General features: G+C 34.3%; 4 protein-coding genes and 1 pseudogene across 5 annotated transcripts; 1 reads left to right on the top strand and 4 right to left on the bottom strand.

Moving 5' to 3' along the window:
- Positions 1–1,176: 1,176 nt before the first annotated feature.
- Positions 1,177–1,979, bottom strand: LOC123216351 (annotated as a pseudogene).
- A 108-nt stretch (positions 1,980–2,087) lies between these two features.
- Positions 2,088–3,138, bottom strand: LOC123217375. 2 transcript variants are annotated; one of them, XM_044638378.1, is made up of 3 exons: positions 2,836–3,138; positions 2,663–2,744; positions 2,088–2,311 (listed from the first exon to the last, which is right to left on the bottom strand). In XM_044638378.1, the coding sequence occupies exons 1-3, from the start codon at positions 2,965–2,967 to the stop codon at positions 2,139–2,141; spliced, it is 387 nt and encodes a 128-aa protein (XP_044494313.1). In that variant the 5' UTR covers positions 2,968–3,138; the 3' UTR covers positions 2,088–2,138. The 2 variants fall into 2 exon arrangements, with proteins under 2 accessions (XP_044494313.1, XP_044494314.1); XM_044638379.1 differs by having other exon boundaries at positions 2,143–2,282.
- A 2,879-nt stretch (positions 3,139–6,017) lies between these two features.
- On the top strand, positions 6,018–10,264 carry LOC123216782 (dihydrolipoyllysine-residue acetyltransferase component 4 of pyruvate dehydrogenase complex, chloroplastic-like). Its single transcript, XM_044637347.1, has 6 exons — positions 6,018–7,112; positions 7,205–7,396; positions 7,626–7,713; positions 7,829–7,899; positions 7,983–8,066; positions 9,907–10,264. Exons 1-6 carry the CDS (start codon positions 6,207–6,209, stop codon positions 10,009–10,011), a joined length of 1,446 nt encoding a protein of 481 aa, XP_044493282.1. The 5' UTR covers positions 6,018–6,206; the 3' UTR covers positions 10,012–10,264.
- Positions 10,265–10,500: 236 nt separating this feature from the next.
- LOC123216783 (ACD11 homolog protein-like) lies at positions 10,501–13,210 on the bottom strand. Its single transcript, XM_044637349.1, has 5 exons — positions 13,067–13,210; positions 12,679–12,925; positions 11,560–11,732; positions 11,234–11,379; positions 10,501–10,908 (listed from the first exon to the last, which is right to left on the bottom strand). The coding sequence occupies exons 2-5, from the start codon at positions 12,856–12,858 to the stop codon at positions 10,802–10,804; spliced, it is 606 nt and encodes a 201-aa protein (XP_044493284.1). The 5' UTR covers positions 12,859–12,925; positions 13,067–13,210; the 3' UTR covers positions 10,501–10,801.
- A 1,594-nt stretch (positions 13,211–14,804) lies between these two features.
- LOC123215328 (protein NRT1/ PTR FAMILY 3.1-like) lies at positions 14,805–18,127 on the bottom strand. Its single transcript, XM_044635370.1, has 4 exons — positions 17,992–18,127; positions 17,660–17,877; positions 17,029–17,588; positions 14,805–15,850 (listed from the first exon to the last, which is right to left on the bottom strand). The coding sequence occupies exons 1-4, from the start codon at positions 18,077–18,079 to the stop codon at positions 14,971–14,973; spliced, it is 1,746 nt and encodes a 581-aa protein (XP_044491305.1). The 5' UTR covers positions 18,080–18,127; the 3' UTR covers positions 14,805–14,970.
- Between the last annotated feature and the right edge of the window lie 2,289 nt (positions 18,128–20,416).

Below are 20,416 nucleotides of genomic sequence, written 5' to 3'. Positions count from 1 at the left end.
AAATCTTAGTTGTTACATTGAACATAAACAAAGGGGTAAAAGGCCTAAAAACAAAATGAGAGAGAAGAGATCAAGGGAGAGCAAGTCTCCCTTAAATTTTTGTTTGAGGATCTTTTGAAGCTCAGAGAACACGAAAAAAGCATTCACAAAAATAAGAATTTTTTTTATGCAATCCAATCCACTGTACAATTTCCTTCTCAAATAGAAATATAAGATGTTTGGTTCAATGAAAGTATATATGTTTTATATGCTAGTAATAAGATTGATATTATAACCCAAAATGAATTCCTCACTAAGATTGATATCAATCACATTCTTGTAATGAAATTTTATTTGAATAATAGATAGATGATGAGTTCGAGAAAATTCAATGTTATGATAAATAGCCCACAACTTTAAGGTAAGGGGCATGTAAAATTCTAACGACAATATAAAACCTTCTATGAGCATATATTTGTTATCTCTTATCAATCCAAGAGCAAAAACGCAACCTATTATCACATTTACAATAATATCCATGTTAAGTCTAAATAAACTATTGGGAGAAAGCGTCCATGTGGCATTATGGGAAACACACGAGCACCATATAAACTTCTTAAACAGGAGTTCTAAGCTTCCCATATACTAGCCACCTCCCTTCAAATCTGAAAGGGACCATCATTTGGTTTTGAGGAATTCGAGCTGTGAACATTTTGATTTCTCCAAAACCATAATGATTAAATAGTGAACAACAATGTAATGTCTCAATCAGAACAAGTAGGAGTCCTAGGCAATGATAGATGATGGTGTAACCATGCTTCTTTATCTGATATAAGAAACCAAGATCTCCAACTAGGAAGGACGGACATGGTGTAGTAACAATTTCAGAGCACATGAATATCATCCTCGATATCTTGACAACACAAATGACTAGAACAAAAGTTGAAGAAGAAAAAATCTTTTTCCACGGTACATAGATTCCGTATATTCATGCGTTTTCTTGAATTCCATTCCATCTTCTTTTTATTCTCTCTTGGATTCATTCTCTGCATCCATTTCGTCATCAAAATTCTCTACCTTCTCTGACCATCCTCTTAGCTAAAGCAAACACATTATTAATTGTCTTTTTCGCTTTGTCTTTTCTTCTTGCAATCAGATAAACACTCTTCCATACAAACATCTTCGTTATTCTCTTCTTTACACACAAATATCAGACCCATTTTCAATCTCATTCTCTAAGCCATTTTCCACCACCTCCTCATTAACATCTTCCCCACCCACACCACTTTGATGATTACCATTACGTCTCTCAAGCAACAGCAACCTTCTCCACATATCTACCATCTCTCTTCATCAAAAACAGCCTCTTCTTCAATGTTAAGTTCTCCTCCTCCTCCATTTTTTAATATGATTATCCGAATCATCCACTCTATTCTCCAAAACATTATCATAACCTCCTCTAGTGTTGCTACCACTATAATTTGGATATATAATTCAAAATGACTCAAATCACGATCTAATCTCATGCTCTTCTACATTGCTCTCACTAGACCCATTAGCATCATTGTCATCTTCCTCATCATGCTCAGTCTCAATTTCATTTTCTAGATCTAAACTAATAATCAAACCCTTCATTGAACCATAACCATCAACTCCCCACTTCTCTTTTACCATGTCATGCAATGCTTCCCTGAAGGTCGAAATTATCCATGTTGGCAAGATAGTCGATGACATAATTCACAAATGAAACCAAGGAAGCAATTCCACCGGCCTGGTGTTGTCAATGAATTTAGTATAGTTTGTCATTTTAATATTGTTATAAAGATACTTTTATCTTTTTCATATTTTAATCTTAAAATTCGACAATTTGACATAAAGTAATCATCTGTCTTTTCACTTGTCATTTTGGTGCAAAATAGGTAGGAAATAAACATTCTCACTATAATTTAAGCATAACATAACATATACAACAGAAACAATATGACAGTATATTTCAACATTTCCCAACTAAGCGAAGTAATGACCTACTCTGTTTTTCTTCTGAACATTAATTTAGACAAGAGCTAATTACACATGCAGAATTGAGTGTGAAGTAATTATGTACATTTTTCAGCTGAAGAAATCACATTCTGGCTTGCTGGATCTTATTCAAACTGTTATTAGCTGCAGGATGAACGAAATATCCGCTTGATCGTGGCGATTCTGTTGGCTAGACCTAGAGGATTTCTGTGTACACTAGCAACTTCCTTACTGGATAACTTCAGAACACCAGTATATGTACACGTGAGTGTTACCTTCTTCTCCTGCACATTAATCAACACAGACTCTGTCTCTGCTCAAATAAAGAGAATTAGAATGTTGACATATCTAATTGACTAAAACAGAACAGGCCTCTTAAACCTGAAAAATTTTTAAGCCCGAGATGAAAATATATAAAGGGTTTCCTTCATTTTTCTGATTAGTAACAGAAACTATATCAAGAATCATAAGAATGTTTGTAGTATTTTTAATCTCTGATTGCTTTCCACTAACGTCAAACTGACGACATGCAGAAAGGACCACCTAGCATTTGGCAAAGGGAAAGGAAAAGTTGCCCATTTTTCCAACAGCATGCAGATTATAGAAATTAGAATCACTAGTATTTACGGTAACAGTTGTGATGATTTCCATGAAGAAATCTTACCTTTGAGTCTTGACATTATATAAGCTATTCTTTTCTGACACTCCTCACACTTTATATCTGCAGAGAGAACAACTTCCTGCATCTGATAATCACCGAGAAACAAAGCCAAAACCCATTAACAACAACTAAAGTTTCACCACAACAAGAGAGTTAGAGAAAGAGAGAGAACAAACCAGAGGCAAAGATAAGGATTCCATTGAAGCAAGGGAAGTTCCTGGAAGTGATGAGTTGACCCTTGCCTTTTTGAACCCAATTCTTTGAAGCTCCTTGTTCTTAATCCCGTAAGGTAACAAGTGCAATCCCATCACGCCGGAGAGCCTGTAACAGAGAAAGAACTAAAGATGAGAAAAGAGTTAGGTGGTGATCTTTGTGAAGCGATCAAGCAAGCTCATCTCTTAGAAATTCTTCGATTGTCGGTGAATAAAAGTACAACATAATAAGATAACATAGGAAAGTGGGTGTTTCTGCAAAGTTGACAAAACTGTGCTGCTGCCTCTTTCACTGAGGTGGGAAGCCCCACAAATTCATTGCGTTCGTGAAAATTTAGCTCTTTTATATAATTACTCTGTACAGGTTGCTCACGGCACCAAACACTTCCTTTATGATTCAAAAATCAAAAGAAGGCACAAACTGCAAACAAATTCTAATTTGCCAAGCAAAGCTGTTTTTTTGGATAAGACAAAGGCTGCTCCTTTCTAACCGTTGGAGCCTCGCTGTCTCTTTCTGTCGAAGCTGAAGTCCATAGAAATTTCAGCTTCAGTGCTTGAAAATAACACTCCACGGCTGTACCCATAAATACTTTTTCCTTTTCTTATCTATAATTTAGCAAGAGGCACTCTCTAAACAATCAAGCTTGGAGCGACTTGGCTGCATATGTTCCGAGTTGTTGGGTCCCAGAGGGACAAAAAGTCAAAACAGGTGGGCCAAATTTTTTAATTTTTTTTCGTATTTGGTGTGAGAGCGAGAAAATGTGTATTGTAAGTATTTGACCATGGGTAAAGTTAAAATGATTCCACCTTGAAAGTTTAACATGTTTGTTGATTGACTTGTTGATTTTCATTTTCTCTTAAAGGGGATCTTACTTTGGCTTTTACATAATATTTGTGAAATTATTTATTTTCCTAATTGTATTACGAGTGTTTGGGATTCTAGTCTTGTATGTAATTTTTAAAAGAAAAAGTTAAAATGATTTGGTAAAACCTGATGAACTACCGTTAAATACTCTTTACACCAAACTGTGGCATAATGAGGCTATAATTCGTAAAAGCAAGAAAACTAAGACTACCAGGGAAGGAAGTTGGACATATACTATTTTATTTTATATCACATAAACATCATCTAATCACCTAGACATAAGCAAGCTTGTCAGAGGAGGCATAACTGAAGGACTGATGAGACAATTGCATAAGTATTTGCGGTTATCATGATCAACTTTAATAGTTTTTAGTATCCGATATGGTTTGTCAGGATCAAACTAGAAACCAAAGTATATATATGAGAAAACAGAAATAGAAGGTAAGAGCAGGTATGAATAGAATATCTATCTAAATTACTCAAACTTTAAACTTTTCGTTCCTCTTTGGTCTATAATCACTCCACTATTTCCCTTCAACTTGACCTCTTATAAAAACTAAGACGACCCTTAGCAGTTTCTGATGTAGGATCCTGTGAAACCAAGCATACTCCTAAGTCAGAGTAATTAAGGTAAGCCAGAATTATGACCTAGGTTCATTCTGCCAAAATTGAAAGTCTGTATTATTGACCGTGTATGTCCTTAAAGTTTGTATTATTGTCCTTGTTTAGGCTTCACAGAGAAGGCATTGAATGAAATCCTATTCCCTCTGCAAAAATGTTGGATTTATTGGACCCAGTGACTTTTGAGGTGTTTTTTACCACCATGATCTGGGTAATGCTGGTTACAGACAGAGCTCCTACCAGTGTGTCTTCTCTTCCTTGATTTCCACTTTAACTGTGCAAGTAAATCATCCTTTGAAAGATCCAGAACAAGATCCAAGTTTTTCAACTTCTCATCACCAGATTCCAAAAGAGATTCTCTAAGTTCAGTATAATCCTTCAATAATTGTCCATTAACACAAATGGAAATTTGCATAGCATTGCCATCACGGGTCTTATTCAAAACTAACTTCATTCCCAAGCAGGAGAGTATGGAGTTCACAGCATCAGGTCTTTCCTTTACAGCTGAATATTGATTTTTGCTTTTCCCCTGCAAAAAATGTAAAAAGTAACAATTAGATGCCCAATGATTAATAAAAACAAACATAAAGATCAGCAATAGAAGCAGCTGAATAAAATAAAATTTGTCCAAACCTGGGAAATAGACATGGATTTTGTTTTCAGATTCTTTCTGAATTACAATGCCTTCCGACCAGCCACCATGCCACCAAACATCCACAATGGTTGCAATTTCAACGGCCCATGATACTCTGCCTTTATCAATGTCCATGGTGGATCGAACAATTGTCCTTCCAGTAACCCGGAGCCCAAAGTGATCTGAAACTGCATGCCTTGATGCCAAAACCCACTCCTACTACAACCTATAAGGCCCTATTGCATTACCTAAAAGAAATATTAATTTAATAACTCATCTTTTTTATTTATATTATTTTATTTACTTTTATTAATAATAAAATATTATAATAATTTTTTTATTATTAATAATAATATAACAGATAATATAAAAGTAATTTAATTAATAAATATTAAAAGATTTCATAAGTTAGTTTTAATTTTATTATAATTTTTTAATTTTTTAAAACTAAAATATCCTCACTTTTAATTCATATAAAAAGTAATATAAAATATATTTAAAAATAATTATATGTGAATAATTTAAGTAAAATAATATTTTAGTATTGTTTTATTATTTTTTATCAAACGTAATAATTATTTATATCTATTAATTTTTATCGAACATAATAATAATTTATATTCACTCACCTACAAATTAATCTATTTTTATCATAATATTTTATATTTAATAATAAAATATTATTTAAGTCAAATGCGGTCCAAGAGTTAAATAGTAAAACTAGGGAAAGCGGGTACTAACCTAAATATCTCATCTTTATTTTAGTCAGGAGTAGGAAAATTTATATACATATGAGTAGTTAGAATTAGAAAAATGACCTTCTCACACAAGATAATAAAAACAAGTTGAACTGAAAGAATAATAATGTGTAATTAATTAAAAAATGATTTTATGGTATTTTAGAAAATTAATCAAAATTTTGATCGTTGCCATTCGTTCTATTATAATTGATAAAAAAAGGGATCTACAATTATTTAAATATAAAAACATGATTTGCGCCATTGTGGGTCTCAAAAAAATATTTCGGCTTTGTTAGTTCTGCATCGGAGCTATGTGACGGACTTGACAATTAAACAGAGTCAGAGGCGATATTAACACAGTGAGGTAGCTCAAAGCCTCCAACCAACTCTTCCTTTTCTTCTCCGCCGCTGTCTATTTCATCTTCCTCTCCCCCCTTTCTTATTCAAATCTTCACATTTTCTATCTAACACCACAATGGCTTCTCTTTCTTCCACTCCTTTTCTCTCCAAAACCACCATTTCATTCTCTTCCTCCCTCTCCACTTCTCTCCCATGGAAATCGTTTCCCTCCTTCTCCGCATCAAAGCCTCTATTTTCTCGCCGAAGAATTTACACCGTCCAATCGAAAATCCGCGAGATTTTCATGCCTGCTCTCAGCTCCACCATGACTGAGGGCAAGATTGTTTCTTGGATCAAGTCCGAGGGTGACGTGCTTTCCAAAGGAGAAAGCGTTGTCGTTGTAGAGTCCGACAAGGCCGACATGGACGTCGAGACTTTTTATGATGGAATTCTTGCCGCGATTGTCGTTCCCGAAGGTGAGACTGCTCCTGTTGGCGCGCCGATTGGGATTTTAGCGGAGACTGAGGATGAAATCGCTGAAGCCAAGGCCAAAGCCACGTCGAATGGTGTTAGTTCATCTCCGCAAGCTGTTGTTCCCTCTCCTCCTCCTGCCACTTCCACTCCTGCCCCTGCTATTTCACAACCCGAGCCGAAAAAATCACCGGAGACAGTTGCGAGTGGGCACAAAAAGATTGTAGCCACGCCGTTCGCCAAGAAATTAGCTAAGCAGCACAAAGTGGATATTAATTCAGTGGTTGGAACGGGGCCTTTCGGCAGAATTACTCCTGAAGATGTGGAAAAGGCAGCTGGAATTGAACCTTCTAAGAATGTGGCACCTACTACTGTAGCAGCTCCAGCTGTGGGCACTCCTCCGCCGAGAACTTCGACGGCTGTCCCTTCTCCAATTCCGGGCTCTAGTGTTGTGCCTTTTACGACAATGCAGTCTGCCGTATCGAAGAATATGGTTGAGAGTCTTTCAGTCCCCACTTTTCGTGTTGGATACCCGATAATAACTGATGCTCTTGACGCTCTTTATGAGAAGGTACATTATCGATGAATATGAGTTGTGTTTATGTGATGGTTTATTCATTTATTTTTATTTTATTTGGATCTTTTGTGATTTCGAATTTGTAGGTGAAGCCAAAGGGTGTGACAATGACTGCGCTGTTAGCCAAGGCTGCAGCAATGGCTCTTGTTCAGCATCCGGTTGTCAATGCCACCTGTAAAGATGGAAAGAGTTTTACTTTCAATAGTAATATCAACATTGCTGTTGCTGTGGCTATCAATGGTGGCTTGATAACGCCTGTTCTTCAAGATGCAGATAAGGTTGGTCATTTTATAATTTTAGCTATATATAATTCATTATATTTGATGTTGTCTCTATTATTGTTATTTTTCATCTTGAAAAAAATTCAAAGCAAGTGCCCGTGCCCTCATCCTGATGTGAGTGGGATTAAAAACCTCCTGTACATTTACAAGGATCTTGACACAGTTAACTGTAGGTCTAAAGACTTTTGAGTTAGTTTAAATGAGTAACTTGTTTCTATTAGCACAGTTGGATCTGTATTTGCTATCTCAAAAATGGAAAGTGCTTGTGGAGAAAGCTCGAGCAAAGCAACTTCAGCCTCATGAGTATAATTCAGGTTTTCACTAATTCATTTTTGTCACTTTAGTTGTGTCTACCATTTTATGTGTTTATGGTTTCATAAAAGAGGGATGCAATTATCTCATATTAAATTGCATTGATGTTGCTTATAGGGACTTTCACTCTGTCAAATCTGGGCATGTTTGGCGTGGACAGATTTGATGCTATTCTTCCTCCAGGCCAGGTGAGTAATAAGGACTAGGATTTTTCATCTCTATTACCTCATGATTTATCTCTATTATATGCTGAAAGTTTGGGAATGTTCAGGGGGCTATCATGGCTGTTGGAGCATCAAAGCCAACCGTGGTGGCCGATAAAAATGGTTTCTTCAGTGTGAAGAGTAAAATGCTGGTAAGTTCAATTTCCAGTTATTAATCAATATTAAATGATAAACCCTGTTATCTGGACCCCAACATAGGATGCAAGATTTAAATAATTGTTTGCGTATTGGGCAGAATATACAAATGGGAGGAAAAAATTTTCTCAACCATTTTTTTAAATGTTACATTTTCTAGGAATTGCATTCGTGTCATGCTTCCAACTTATTTCATGCTTAAGTAGTAACTATCATAGGTACAAGTTTTGTTGGTTTATTTGTGTAGAGGATAATGTGTCTTCTGTGCAATAAAGAAGATGGCTTAACCACAATTGTCTTAGCTTTAGGGGTAAAAGGAGTAATTCTATGGGGACTGTTCCATTTGATAGTATTAAATCTATTAGAAATAGAATGGAAAGAATGACCTCTGAACTCCTCGGAAAATAATAATCAGTTTCGTTTGTTGAACAACTTTTGGACCTTGTGATATACATGGCATGGTCAATTAAATATGTTTCATTGTGGGATCTTGCTTAGTATATAATATGTTTCCCATCTTCTAATTCCTACTAACCTTTTCTGGTCCAAAAAGTTTGGGCTCATTAGCTTCATTTCCACTATATAGTATGACACTCTCAACATTCACCAAGTTTGGATGCTTGTGCAATGCCATTAGGCATAGGATTTAGGAACAGCTCTTTAAGCATCATGGAACAATAGAATTGAGGCTACTATCATAGTTTGGTGTATTGTTAAGAGTCAAGTTGGTGACCTAGAGGCTGACTTAGCAGTGCCTGTTCAAAGAAAAAAAAGCTTGGATCTTATTTCCAGATCAAGTGGCTGTCAAGATGTGAAAGTTCTTGGTAGAAACTTGAAATCGATACCCTTAGTGAACTAAGATATTTTACTCCACTTTGACCACCTTAGATGCTGTGCAAAAATAGTGCTTTTCATACTTATTCCCCAAAACTAAATCAAATTCCCAAGCATGGCCTGAGCAAAATTTGATTCAAGACCTGTTGTACAGTTGCAAGAGACCTTGCCATCTACAAGAAACATTTCCATCTGCAAGAGACAATTCCAAAGAGGTAGCCTAAAAATTGTACTTGAGATAAACCAAATCCTTCTTGTTAAGCTGATCACTATATTGACCTTATAACACTTGCTCAAATCCTTCATTCTTTACTTCTTATATGCTTTGATGCACCTTATTTAACTTGAATGTGATACAACTTGCAGTTTTCGGTTGGGACAGCCATGTTGTGCCATAGTTATTTTTTTTATGCAAGTTGGGATGAGCTATCCATAAATCGGATAACCAATGGTTAGAGTGTTCAACTTATATAGAGTTTAATTGAGAAACATACTTTGCCTTTTGCATATGCTTTGTAAGTTATCTTGAATGAGATTAGCTGGTCATTCTGGGCTGTAGTTTTCTATTGGTTGACTCTGACTGACTAGATTTTTATGTTTTAAGTGTTGATTGTTGCTAAGACCTGGGTATAGTTAGCAAGCATATGATCCAGGAATATCAATTGGGTGAAAATAAAGTAACTGGTTAGCTAGCTGGGGTTAAGTGCCAAAATAACTTTGTTGCAAGCACCAGCTTCACCACCCATCTTTATGGCGGTGTGGGATTTAGCATGGCCAGTGCCATCTACAGTGGTATAAACTGGAGTTTTGCTTCTCCTTTTAAGCATAATCTCTTCATGAGATTTATGAATTCTGTGAAAGGAGAAATACAAGGTTGAAACTTGATTTTAATCGTTTTTATATTCTTTGAATATCAACTTCAAAAAATGAACACCTCTTATTTAGTAACAAATACAACAAAGCTTTCTTACTGATTCAGTTGGCATGTCTTTCTGCTTACAGGTAAATGTAACAGCTGATCACCGAATTATCTATGGTGCTGACTTGGCAGCTTTCCTTCAAACCTTTTCAAAGATTGTTGCGAACCCAGATAGCCTGACATTATAGATGGTCTCTGGGATTTCTACATAGTAAATTCAGCTGATTAGAGCCTCCATTCTTCGGTGAGTGATGGAATAATGGTGTGTCTATTATTTAGCAAAGTGCCTTGCCATGGCTTTGCAGTAGTCCTGGCGGTAATGTGCTCCTCTTGTATTTCATCTTGTTTTGATTTTTTTAAGACCTCACATACAATACCAGATTTGTTAAGTTGATTTTAATTTCTAACAAAGGAATAAGAACTCTGAAGATTTTGACAGAACCCAGTGAAGAATTGTATTGCCAAAAGGTCACAATTTGAAATTAGGTGGTGATTTCATTAAATATGTTGCCAGTTCTACAAAAGGGGAATTTGGTAATGTTTACTATAGTTTGTCATTATCAGTGTTTACTATAATATCAATAGTACAATGTTGTGATCCGAAATGATAGATGGCTTTACTTTATTACCTTATAAAAGGAGACCCATCTTCAAATTCAAACTCAAGTGTAAGCAAATTTCAGTAATAGCTTTATGTATTGATAATAATCAATAGAAAGAATGAAGACAAATGCTTACAAGCAGCCTGATTTATCTCCTACGGTCGTCATAGATACTATAACATTTATTCCAGCATCTGCTGTCTGCCTGGAAATTCTGGGAAGCAGCTGATTGGACCTTACAAAATATATACTACAATTACAAAGATCAGTGATGTAAATGCTGCTGAATGAAAGAAATTTGAAGCAGAGATTTCTTTATGTATTCAAATGTCCTGGAAGAGCAAGATTATCTAATGTTTTTGTGCAAGAAATGAAGTCACCAGTCCAACTTGATATTCCTAGAAATGTAAAGCTTATCGATGTACTGTATAACCGGAATTGAAGCATCAACGTATCTTTTCATTTTCTTCTCTGCTGATTCATCTGCAACATCAAAATTTCGGCATAAAACTTAATGCTGGTAAGAAAATATGCATTAAACTGTGCTCATCTTTTAATCTGGTATGAGCTCAAATACCATCGCAGCACATTAGCATCATTCATAAGAAGATGATACCAGAAAATAGTAAAAACTTGAGAGTATTTGACTTAAAATTTCCATCTACCGAATGCAAAGAACTGGGAGTTTGGAGAAACTTGACTAATCATCTGCCCTTCAATTTTAAGAGTTCGACAGTTTATGGGTGTATTCTCCTGTTAGCTTATTTTATGGTTGTATTCTTCTGATGTTAGCTTAGTTTATACTCACCAGTTTCATTCAGCCTCAGCAAAAGTTGATCCCTGAAGGGAAGAGTGTACATTCCGGCATACGCTGCAGTCCTGACTGTCCATGAGTGATAGGGTGCACAAACTTGCGCATAAGCTGTTGATGCTGCCTCCTTCAAGGAGTCATCACTGAAAGTGACAAATTCCAGATATTACAACCAAAAGACCAAAATAAAATTTGATGCTGACGCTGTCCTCAACGATCACAATAAGCACATCTTACGTACCATAGAAGACCTAACATTTTTAATGTTTGCAGTACAGAAAGTTTAAAGAATAAATATGCAGTCATCAAGGGGCAGAGCATACTTTGTTGCCAAAAAATTTTCAAATAAAGCTCTGATGAGATCAAGACCCTGCCTAACTCGTCGAAGATTTCGTGAATTACTTCCTGGTGTTTTCACATTGTTATTTGCGATATCCTTATCCAATATCTCATGTAGAGTTTCATATGTTTTTGATGCCTGTATAAGATTTTGTACCTGAATGCATCAAAGCATTAGACCAAAGCATATAATTGAAGCCAACATGAAATTGCACAAACATGATTCACCAAGACAAATGCACATATAACATAGAAACTGAAGCTTAAATGCATGTAGCTATAAATTCACATCCAAAAACAGAATCATATTTGAGCCACAGAGATTGATCCAGCGGCATAGATGCCCAACGAATCAGCAGCCAACAAAAGACTACCAGGGACCAAATTTGAAGCCAGACGACCCAAAAGCAAGATGATCAACAACTCTAACAATTAGGACTGGGATAACAATGGTATTGAAATATCTTCTTTTTTTTTTCCCTATTAAAGGGATCGAATTTTGCTTTTTCTTCTATTGGAGACCAAACTTTCTATCAAACCTTCTATAAAAGAAACTAAACTATCACTATTTCCTATTAGAATTACCCAACTAATTAGGAATTATGACTCCTCAAACCCAGCAATAATATGTGTCGTCTCATTGACAGATCAAGTGGAGAAAATTCAATTATCAATATCATTCCAGCAGATGGATAGATAATTCTCACTGCATAGCAATTTCAATGAGTTACAGAACGAATTAAAAAAGCCAAAGGGTGCCACGATCTACATTCCTTTTCAAAAATGAAATTCAAAAAAAAAAAAAAAAAGAGATGCTATCAGGCAATTAATAATTTCAATAGAACTCAGTCAAAATCCATACAACATATAGATAAACAACGAATGTGAAGTAATTAAAGCGAATAGCTTTTGGGATCAGGAGGAATCTCAAATATCATATTGCAGGTAAAATGATTAAATGGGCTACATCGCCTGTTTAGTTTGGGCGTAGAAATCTCAAGAAAACAGAACAATTCGGCAATAATATGGAAGAAACATATTGAAGCAATTGTTTCCATCAAACAATGAATTGAAAAGATAAATAAAAGAAATGATAAATGAACCTTGGCGACGTACTCCATCTCAGCGAATTTGAAAGCGAGTCCAAGACAACTAAATAAAACAGAAACCAAAGAACAAGCATCGCAGAAAGTATCCAACCGGAGCTCCCTATTGCCTTCACAATTCAGCAACTTTGCCAGCTCCTCAAACGCTCCAACGATCACATCCAAAGGCGTCGACATCGTTTTTGTTGATGTGCTTGATAAAAGCTCAACTCCTGCCTCTCCTGCCTCTCTATTCTACCACGTCCTGATTCATTTTTATTGTATGAATATATGTTATAAGACTCTTCTTGTATTTTACTTGTTAGAATTTGTCAAAACTTGACATTCCCTGTAAGATATTCAAATAAAAAAGAAGAGACGAGTGCAACGGTCAAACTTGGCTTACGTGTTGATCTGGGTCTTGTTTCTTCTGAATACTTTTTCTGGCTTTTGTTCGTTTTTGGGATTAAGACCGCTATAGGTGCGGTCTGCCGATGGAAGTCTTGCAAAAATGCTTTTGATAAATGGAGAGAAGCAGACGTCAATGTTCAGCTCAGGAAACTGTATAACCAACTTCCAATTTCGTTTTGTTTCCGGGCTTGTCAACCCTGGCGATGTGGGCCGAGGTGTGTAATATCAGCCCAGGTTTTTTCTCTTACAGAAATGGCCCATGGCTTGGCAGGGTCAGTAGAGAAACCATCAGGTGCTCCAAGTTTTAATAATCACACCTAATTGTGTATGATAAACTTGTGTAATAGAATTTCTTTATTTGCATATGTTATTAAACATTTTTATCTTTTAATTTTTTATTATCACAGTGTGTTTTCAGTTTTTGGATTTTAAAATTTTATTATTTAATTTATCATTATCACAATTGGGGACAAAATCAACCCATTTAAGGATAGGATAGGTTTAGATTATCCTTAAATCTAAAAAAATTTTAAAAAGGCTAAAAGATTCCCACCTAAAGTTAGATGTAATCACAAATTCACACCTTCTAATTTTTTAAACCCAAATTCTCACATATAAGCAAAATTTTATTAAAAATTTTAGTTAAAATTAAGAATAAAACCATTATTTAACCAAAAAAAATTTTAAAAACTCAAGTTTTCTTACATTTTTTTCCCTCAATTTGAAAATCTAATAATTTATCTTATTTAAAATTTGAAAAGTGACAATTTTTCCTTAAGATTTTGAAACTACCACTGAAGATAAGAGAAATTATCACATTTTAAATTTTGGATAAAAAATTGTTAGATTTTCAAACTGAGAGAGAAAAATGTAATAAAATTTTAGTTTTTAAAATTTTTTTATTAAATAATGCTTTTACCTTTAACTTTAATTGAAATTTTTTTCAAAATTTTACTCATAAGTGAAACTTTAGGTTTTTAAAAATTACAAAGTATAAGTTTATGATTACACTTAACCGTGGGTGGGAACAAGTCTTTTGACCTTTAAAAAAATATTGGTAAGGTCCACCCTTATTTGAGCTTGTTTCCTTAGGCTGTTTGTTAACCCGTTTTCTCATTTTGATTTAGTATTTAAATACCGACGGGCACTCAAACCGAATCCCAGAGTCTGAAATTTTATTTTTTTTTGTCATTTTGATGTGTATTTTAATAATTTTATTGTGAATTTCTTTTTGGTAGTGAGTTGCACGATTAAAATATATTCTTTTCATTAAATGATAATTTTTAATCTTTAAACCTATGTATTTAGATGGTCTCATATTTCATTCATTGAGATTCTAAGGCTTTTAAACTATAATTATTTAGGTTTTCACTGCTGTTTTAATAGTATTTATCTAACTATCGACATATGGATTTTATTACAAATAGTATTTATCCATGTCTTGCCACCCATTTTATTGATGATAATTAATTGTTTCATATAAAAATTCTTATTTTTTTCTCATCACTAGTCACAAAGGTAAATTAATCAAAACACCAATTAAAATGGATTTACTTGAATGAGATATATAGAAGGTTATAATTATCATAAACGATAATAATAATTATAATGTCAATGACGTCGTTCATAAAATATGTTGTTAAAAAAAAATTAACGATTGAAGTAAGAATATTTTGAACGGAGAAAATTTATAGTGTGTTATCCACTTTTTAAATTTAGTTGTGATCGATGAATTAGTGAGAAAATATACTCCTTGTATTCAAAACACGTAAAGATAATACAAAAGTTTAAGTATACAAATTTCTATATGATAATTTTACATGCATATTATTTAGAGAGTACATTAGCCTCGAGTGCTCTACATCGAGCTAGGTTGATCACTACTTAATGAGGCTGCAACTAAACCTTGCTTGCAAGCTCTACTCCATCTTCAGAGTCAGTTTCTTTGTTGTGGATCTGAAGGGGCTTAAAAGTATACATCTTGGCGCAAAACAAATAGTAAATAAGGTTAACAACTTGCATCAATGTGATCAGCCAGTAGAAGTACTCCAATTTTCCCTTGTTCAAGTTATTATCCGGCAGCCAATTTGATCCATCAGCTCCAGCACTAAACTTGTGCACCAGAGTCACCAAAACCGTACTAATATAGTTCCCTGCTGAAATCGATGTCCAAAATAATGCAGTAGCCGTGCTCCTCATGCTTTCTGGTGCTTGGTCATAAAAGAACTCCAAGTGACCAATTGACATAAATGCTTCAGCTATCCCATGAAGACTATACTGCGGCACAAGCCACAACACTGAGATGGGAATAATTGTATGAGGTTTATCAGTGAGCCCATGTGCAAATGCTGCATTCTTTCTCTTCACTTCAAGGAAGCCGGCAACAAGAGTGGCTAATATTGATATGACAAAGCCTATCCCCATGCGATGCAAGAAGGTGATGCCGCGGTCGAGGCCGGTGAATTTCCTGGCAATGGGGACTAAAATGCGGTCATATAAAGCGATTGTAGAGAGCATAGAGACCATGGTGAAGACTGACATGGAGCCAGCAGGGATTTGGAAGGACTTAGAGAGGTGCCTGTCCATGGTTTTGGCTTGTTGCAAGGAGAATGTGCTTTGTTGTGCATAAGCCGTGATCAGGAGAATTCCTGCTGCCCAAATTGGCCCCATTCTGATTAGAGACTTTAACTCCTCCACACGGTGGACTGTGTTTAGTCTCCAAAGATTTGGAGTTTTCCGATTGTCTTCTTCAGTCACAATCGCTGCTTTACTGAGAAACCTGCATTTACAACTTTGTTAATTTGTAATGAAGAAGTCGCCAAAGGAGGCTCATGCGCGAATGATTGTGATAAGAGAGAGCAAGGAAATCACAAAGGTTTTGGTGTTTAGTAGGGAAGCAGCCACATTAGAGATCAAATATGCGGTGCTGCTACCGCTCAAAACCTTTTATGGAATTGCGGTCCCTGCACTTCTCCTGCTGCTTTATTGAATACACTGACAATGACACCCACTATCAAACGGACCACCATCACAAATCTCATAATGTGATTACATTTACATCCGGCATCGTCTCCTCTATCTATACGCAGTAGCATCAATCACTTGAGGAATTCATTTTCCTCGTCCACAAAATCCTTTGGAGATACGTCATGTATAATAATAAAATATGTGCACCATTTCAGAATATCTAATTAAATATTTAAATAATTTATTTAAATTAAAAATAAAATAATCTTTAATGATGTGAGTCAGTATCATATGGGTATTTATTTTATTTACTCAAAAATAAAGAAAGAATAATATCATATATATTCAATTTTAAATATCTAATTAAATATTCAAATAATAATTATTTAATTTATTATTTAAAGATCCAGACGAAGATAACTCTTCGTCTGGATTTCGTTGAATCCAAACGTCATCGGTCCAATATTAAACACCAAAGGGAGAGAGATCGGCCATCGTTGGCCAGAAATTTATCAGCGAAATTGGAATCCTTAGGTAGGGGGTAAAATGTCACTTTTCAAAACTTAATTTTGGATGAAATTGTTAGTTTTTCAAATTAAATGGGTAAAATTATATAAATGTTAAATAACAATTTTTTCCTTAATTTTATCTTAATTTTGGAGGGTAGGTGTTAGTTTTCCAAACCATAGGTGGGTGTTTGGGTTTTTGAAAATTGGTGGGTGGGAAATGGGAATTCACTATACCTTGGGTGGGAATAAGCCTTTTGGCTTTTATTTTTTTTTCCGCATGCTGCTTTCGAAGTGACTCTTTTATTTTTTTCTGCATGATGTCGGTCAAGTAGCAAAGTTCTTAACGCAATTGAAAAAAGACTATCATATGTGAAATGCTATTACCAGTTAAATTAATTTCTGGTCATTTTTGTTATTTTTTTGTATCTTAATTTGCTTTAGGTGTTGATTTAGTAGAGAGAGGAAAATTAGAGAGACTTACTTCATATGTTCAGTATAGAGAAGCTTTCCACCGAGAGAAATGGAAGCATCGAGCTGCTCATTCTGGTACAGCAATTTAGGATCGGAAACCATAGCCAGCTTTCTCTTTCTAAATGCACTCACAGAGACTTGTATCAAGCGGGTAAATGGACTCCCAGCTGGATCCAACTTTCGGTAAAGCGGGTACCCGAAAATGAAAGCAATAATTGAAATGAACATTGCAATGCTTGGGATACCAAGGCCCCACCCCCAACCGATATTATCTTGAATATAAACAATCACTGTCACAGCCACAAGTATGGAAGCTCCCATACAAAAATAGTACCAATTGAAATATTTCCAAGTCTTTCCTTCTTGTTTTGGGTCTGTCTCATCAAACTGGTCAGCCCCGAACGCCACCACACAGGGTCGGATTCCACCCGCCCCGAGAGCTGTAAGTAGGAGAGATGCATATAAGATTGTGAGCTGTCCAGTGTTCGCCTGTTGACATACTTGTTCACTTTCACACGGCGGTGGCCTCAGTTGCGGAAGAATTGCTGACACTGTTAAAGAAATCATTCCCTGTTTACAACAACGCATTATTAGAGAAAGAGTAAGATTAATTAATATGCAAAGTTGGACAATTGAATTACAATTTGATAGATGATGGAAGCGACTGTTAAAGTCCAGAAGCGGCCGGCGAATGAGTCGGCCATAAAGGCTCCGATGAGGGGTGTCAAGCTTGCAGTTCCTCCGAAGGTGGTGAGAGTGTTAGCTGCTTGTGTTAATGGCATATGCAACTGTGTTGTTAAGTAGCTGATCATATTAGTGCCAAAACCTACCACGGCCAACTTCTCGCTGGCCTCATTAGCTGCAAAAATCAACAGAACCATCGTAAGAAATTAAGTAGAAGAAGAAAAAGAATCAAAATTGACAAGATGTCTGACAGGCAGTGCATTGAGCTAAAGATCTAGAGTTTGCTTACCAAATATGAAAGGCATAGTGATCATGCCACCCCTTTGTCTTTTGACATGGCTGCTTTTCTCTTCCATCTTATCCATTGTTGTTATCATCTTGTGTGTTACTGGAGCAACTGGTGTCCACGATGCCTCCTTTTATAGACTGTTGTCCATGTTTTTAACCCTCAGTAAATAGTGTCACTCAATTATTGGCTTGGATGTTAATAATAAAAATATACGTACAAATATATTATACCTATTTTGTAAAGTAACAGTTTGTGATTTGAAAATATAATTTTTTTACTTTTTCTCTCACTTCAAAAACACTTAAACAGATATTCTCACATTAGATTATATAAATAAATTTATTCAATTTATTAGTATATATAATATTACTAGTTAGATATTATTAGAATTTTGTCACACTCATAGCTCTCTCTCTCTCTCTCTATATATATATATATATATATATATATATATATATATATATATATATATATATATATATATATATATATATATATATATATTACACACACACATACACCTTAACAAAACCCTAACAATTTCCATCTAATTTTCCCTTTTAACAAAATGTCAAGACTTATAATAAAATTAACCTTTTTTAAGCATCGACTAATAATGAATTATCATTTAACTCCTTCATTGCACCAATTAAAAATATCATTTACTCTTTTCGGTAATTTATCTAGTGATATTACGCATTGCAAAAATTACATTATCCCCTTTATCAAAATCCTATTAATAGGCATGATTTGCGTTTATACATTAGACAAACAATGTCCGCCAATGAGATTTGTATTATTTTCATGTTAAATACTGAAATTTATTCCAAAAATCACACACCAACCCATTCTAAATCACTTTTTTATTAACAAGTGACCGATATTCACTCAAAAAACATAATATTCATCGTGAAAATTTTCAAAACTCACTCCAAAATGAAAAATCAAAACCATAAATATAATAAAAATCACAAAAGAAACTATAAGATAAAAATATTAAACACTTTATACTAACTATTAAACCCATTTTAAGCAAGATTTAATTTAATAAAGAGTGATTTTTGGCAAAAAATTGTTTGCCTTTGTTGTGTGTTTAATTCAAATATGAGTCAACTTCGGCCAAAACTCTTTTTATATTTTAGAACAAAACCGACCAACCCATTTTAATAACTATATTCATACCTTTTAAAACAAATAATAGTTGTTTGTTAACATATATTATTTATACCATGCCTTTTAATTCAATTTTAATATAATCATTACGTGTTCTAAAATCAATCATATTTGGTTATATAGACAATATTTGTATTATAATTCTTTATCTTATTTGTAAATTTAATATGTGTTAAATATAAATAATCTTAAAATGGTAAAATTATGATAAAAGGATCAAGTGCATCCATACCTTTTAATATATTTGGTATAATGATTATATATTTAAAACAAATTATGTTTTAAATAATAGTTGTCAATTCTAACAAAAACATGTAACCCCTGTTTTAAAGATGTTGATAATGCATATAGGTTATCAAAGTGTTGAATAACTCTAATAAAAAGTAATAAAAATATCACATATCAATATTATTTGTTGACAATCTGGTAAAACACGAGTATTTATTTTAAACAAGTTCATTGAATAGACCTATCAAAGAATTCTATACAAATGATAATTATAATGTCTATGAAATCAATTTTTTAATAGATGGAGCTTGCGATGTTTAGATTTGAGATCATTATAAAACCTTATGCACTAATCTTTTTAGTTTAATGTTACTTAACGTAGCTATAAATTTAGAGTTGTAAATATGGTAACAACTGTTACTTTGAAAAATGTAGTAACGCTAAATGTAGATCAACAAATGAATCATCACCTTCAAGTGTGTGCAATTTGATTAATGGCAACTATGAAATCTATGTCTAGTGGGATTGATTTATAACTCATTCCAATTTTATTAGGTTGTTGTTTCATAAATCAAATCTTTAAATCAAGGAATGTATAGAGATAAACATTGTTTACGTGTCCAGCATTAATGATATAATAAATGATGAAATATTTTAGTTGAATTTTAATGCAGCATTCCATAGGTTTATGTCTTCCTATGCCTTTTATTAATTGAGTGATCATGATGCTGAGTGACCATGATGTCTCGATAAAGACCAATCTTGATGTGCAAACAATAGAAATCATTTATTTTGAATTTGTCAAAATTATATTAACTTGAACGTAATTACTTTATAAAGTTTATGATAATATCTCATTTCCATAATTAGATTTACAGATTACACCATCATTTATGCTTTTCGGCGCCACTTCAGTGTGATTAGTCCAAATGATTAGATTTTCAAAGGGTTATCAACTCTGTTAGAAATTAACTTGGACAAAAGAGGTGACATACAGGTTGGCCACAAGAAAACAATGGCACCA

Source organism: Mangifera indica, chromosome 5, assembly GCF_011075055.1.
Source record: "Mangifera indica cultivar Alphonso chromosome 5, CATAS_Mindica_2.1, whole genome shotgun sequence".
In the NCBI taxonomy this organism is placed as follows: Eukaryota; Viridiplantae; Streptophyta; class Magnoliopsida; order Sapindales; family Anacardiaceae; genus Mangifera; species Mangifera indica.
This window is presented reverse-complemented; position numbering and strand designations above follow the sequence as displayed.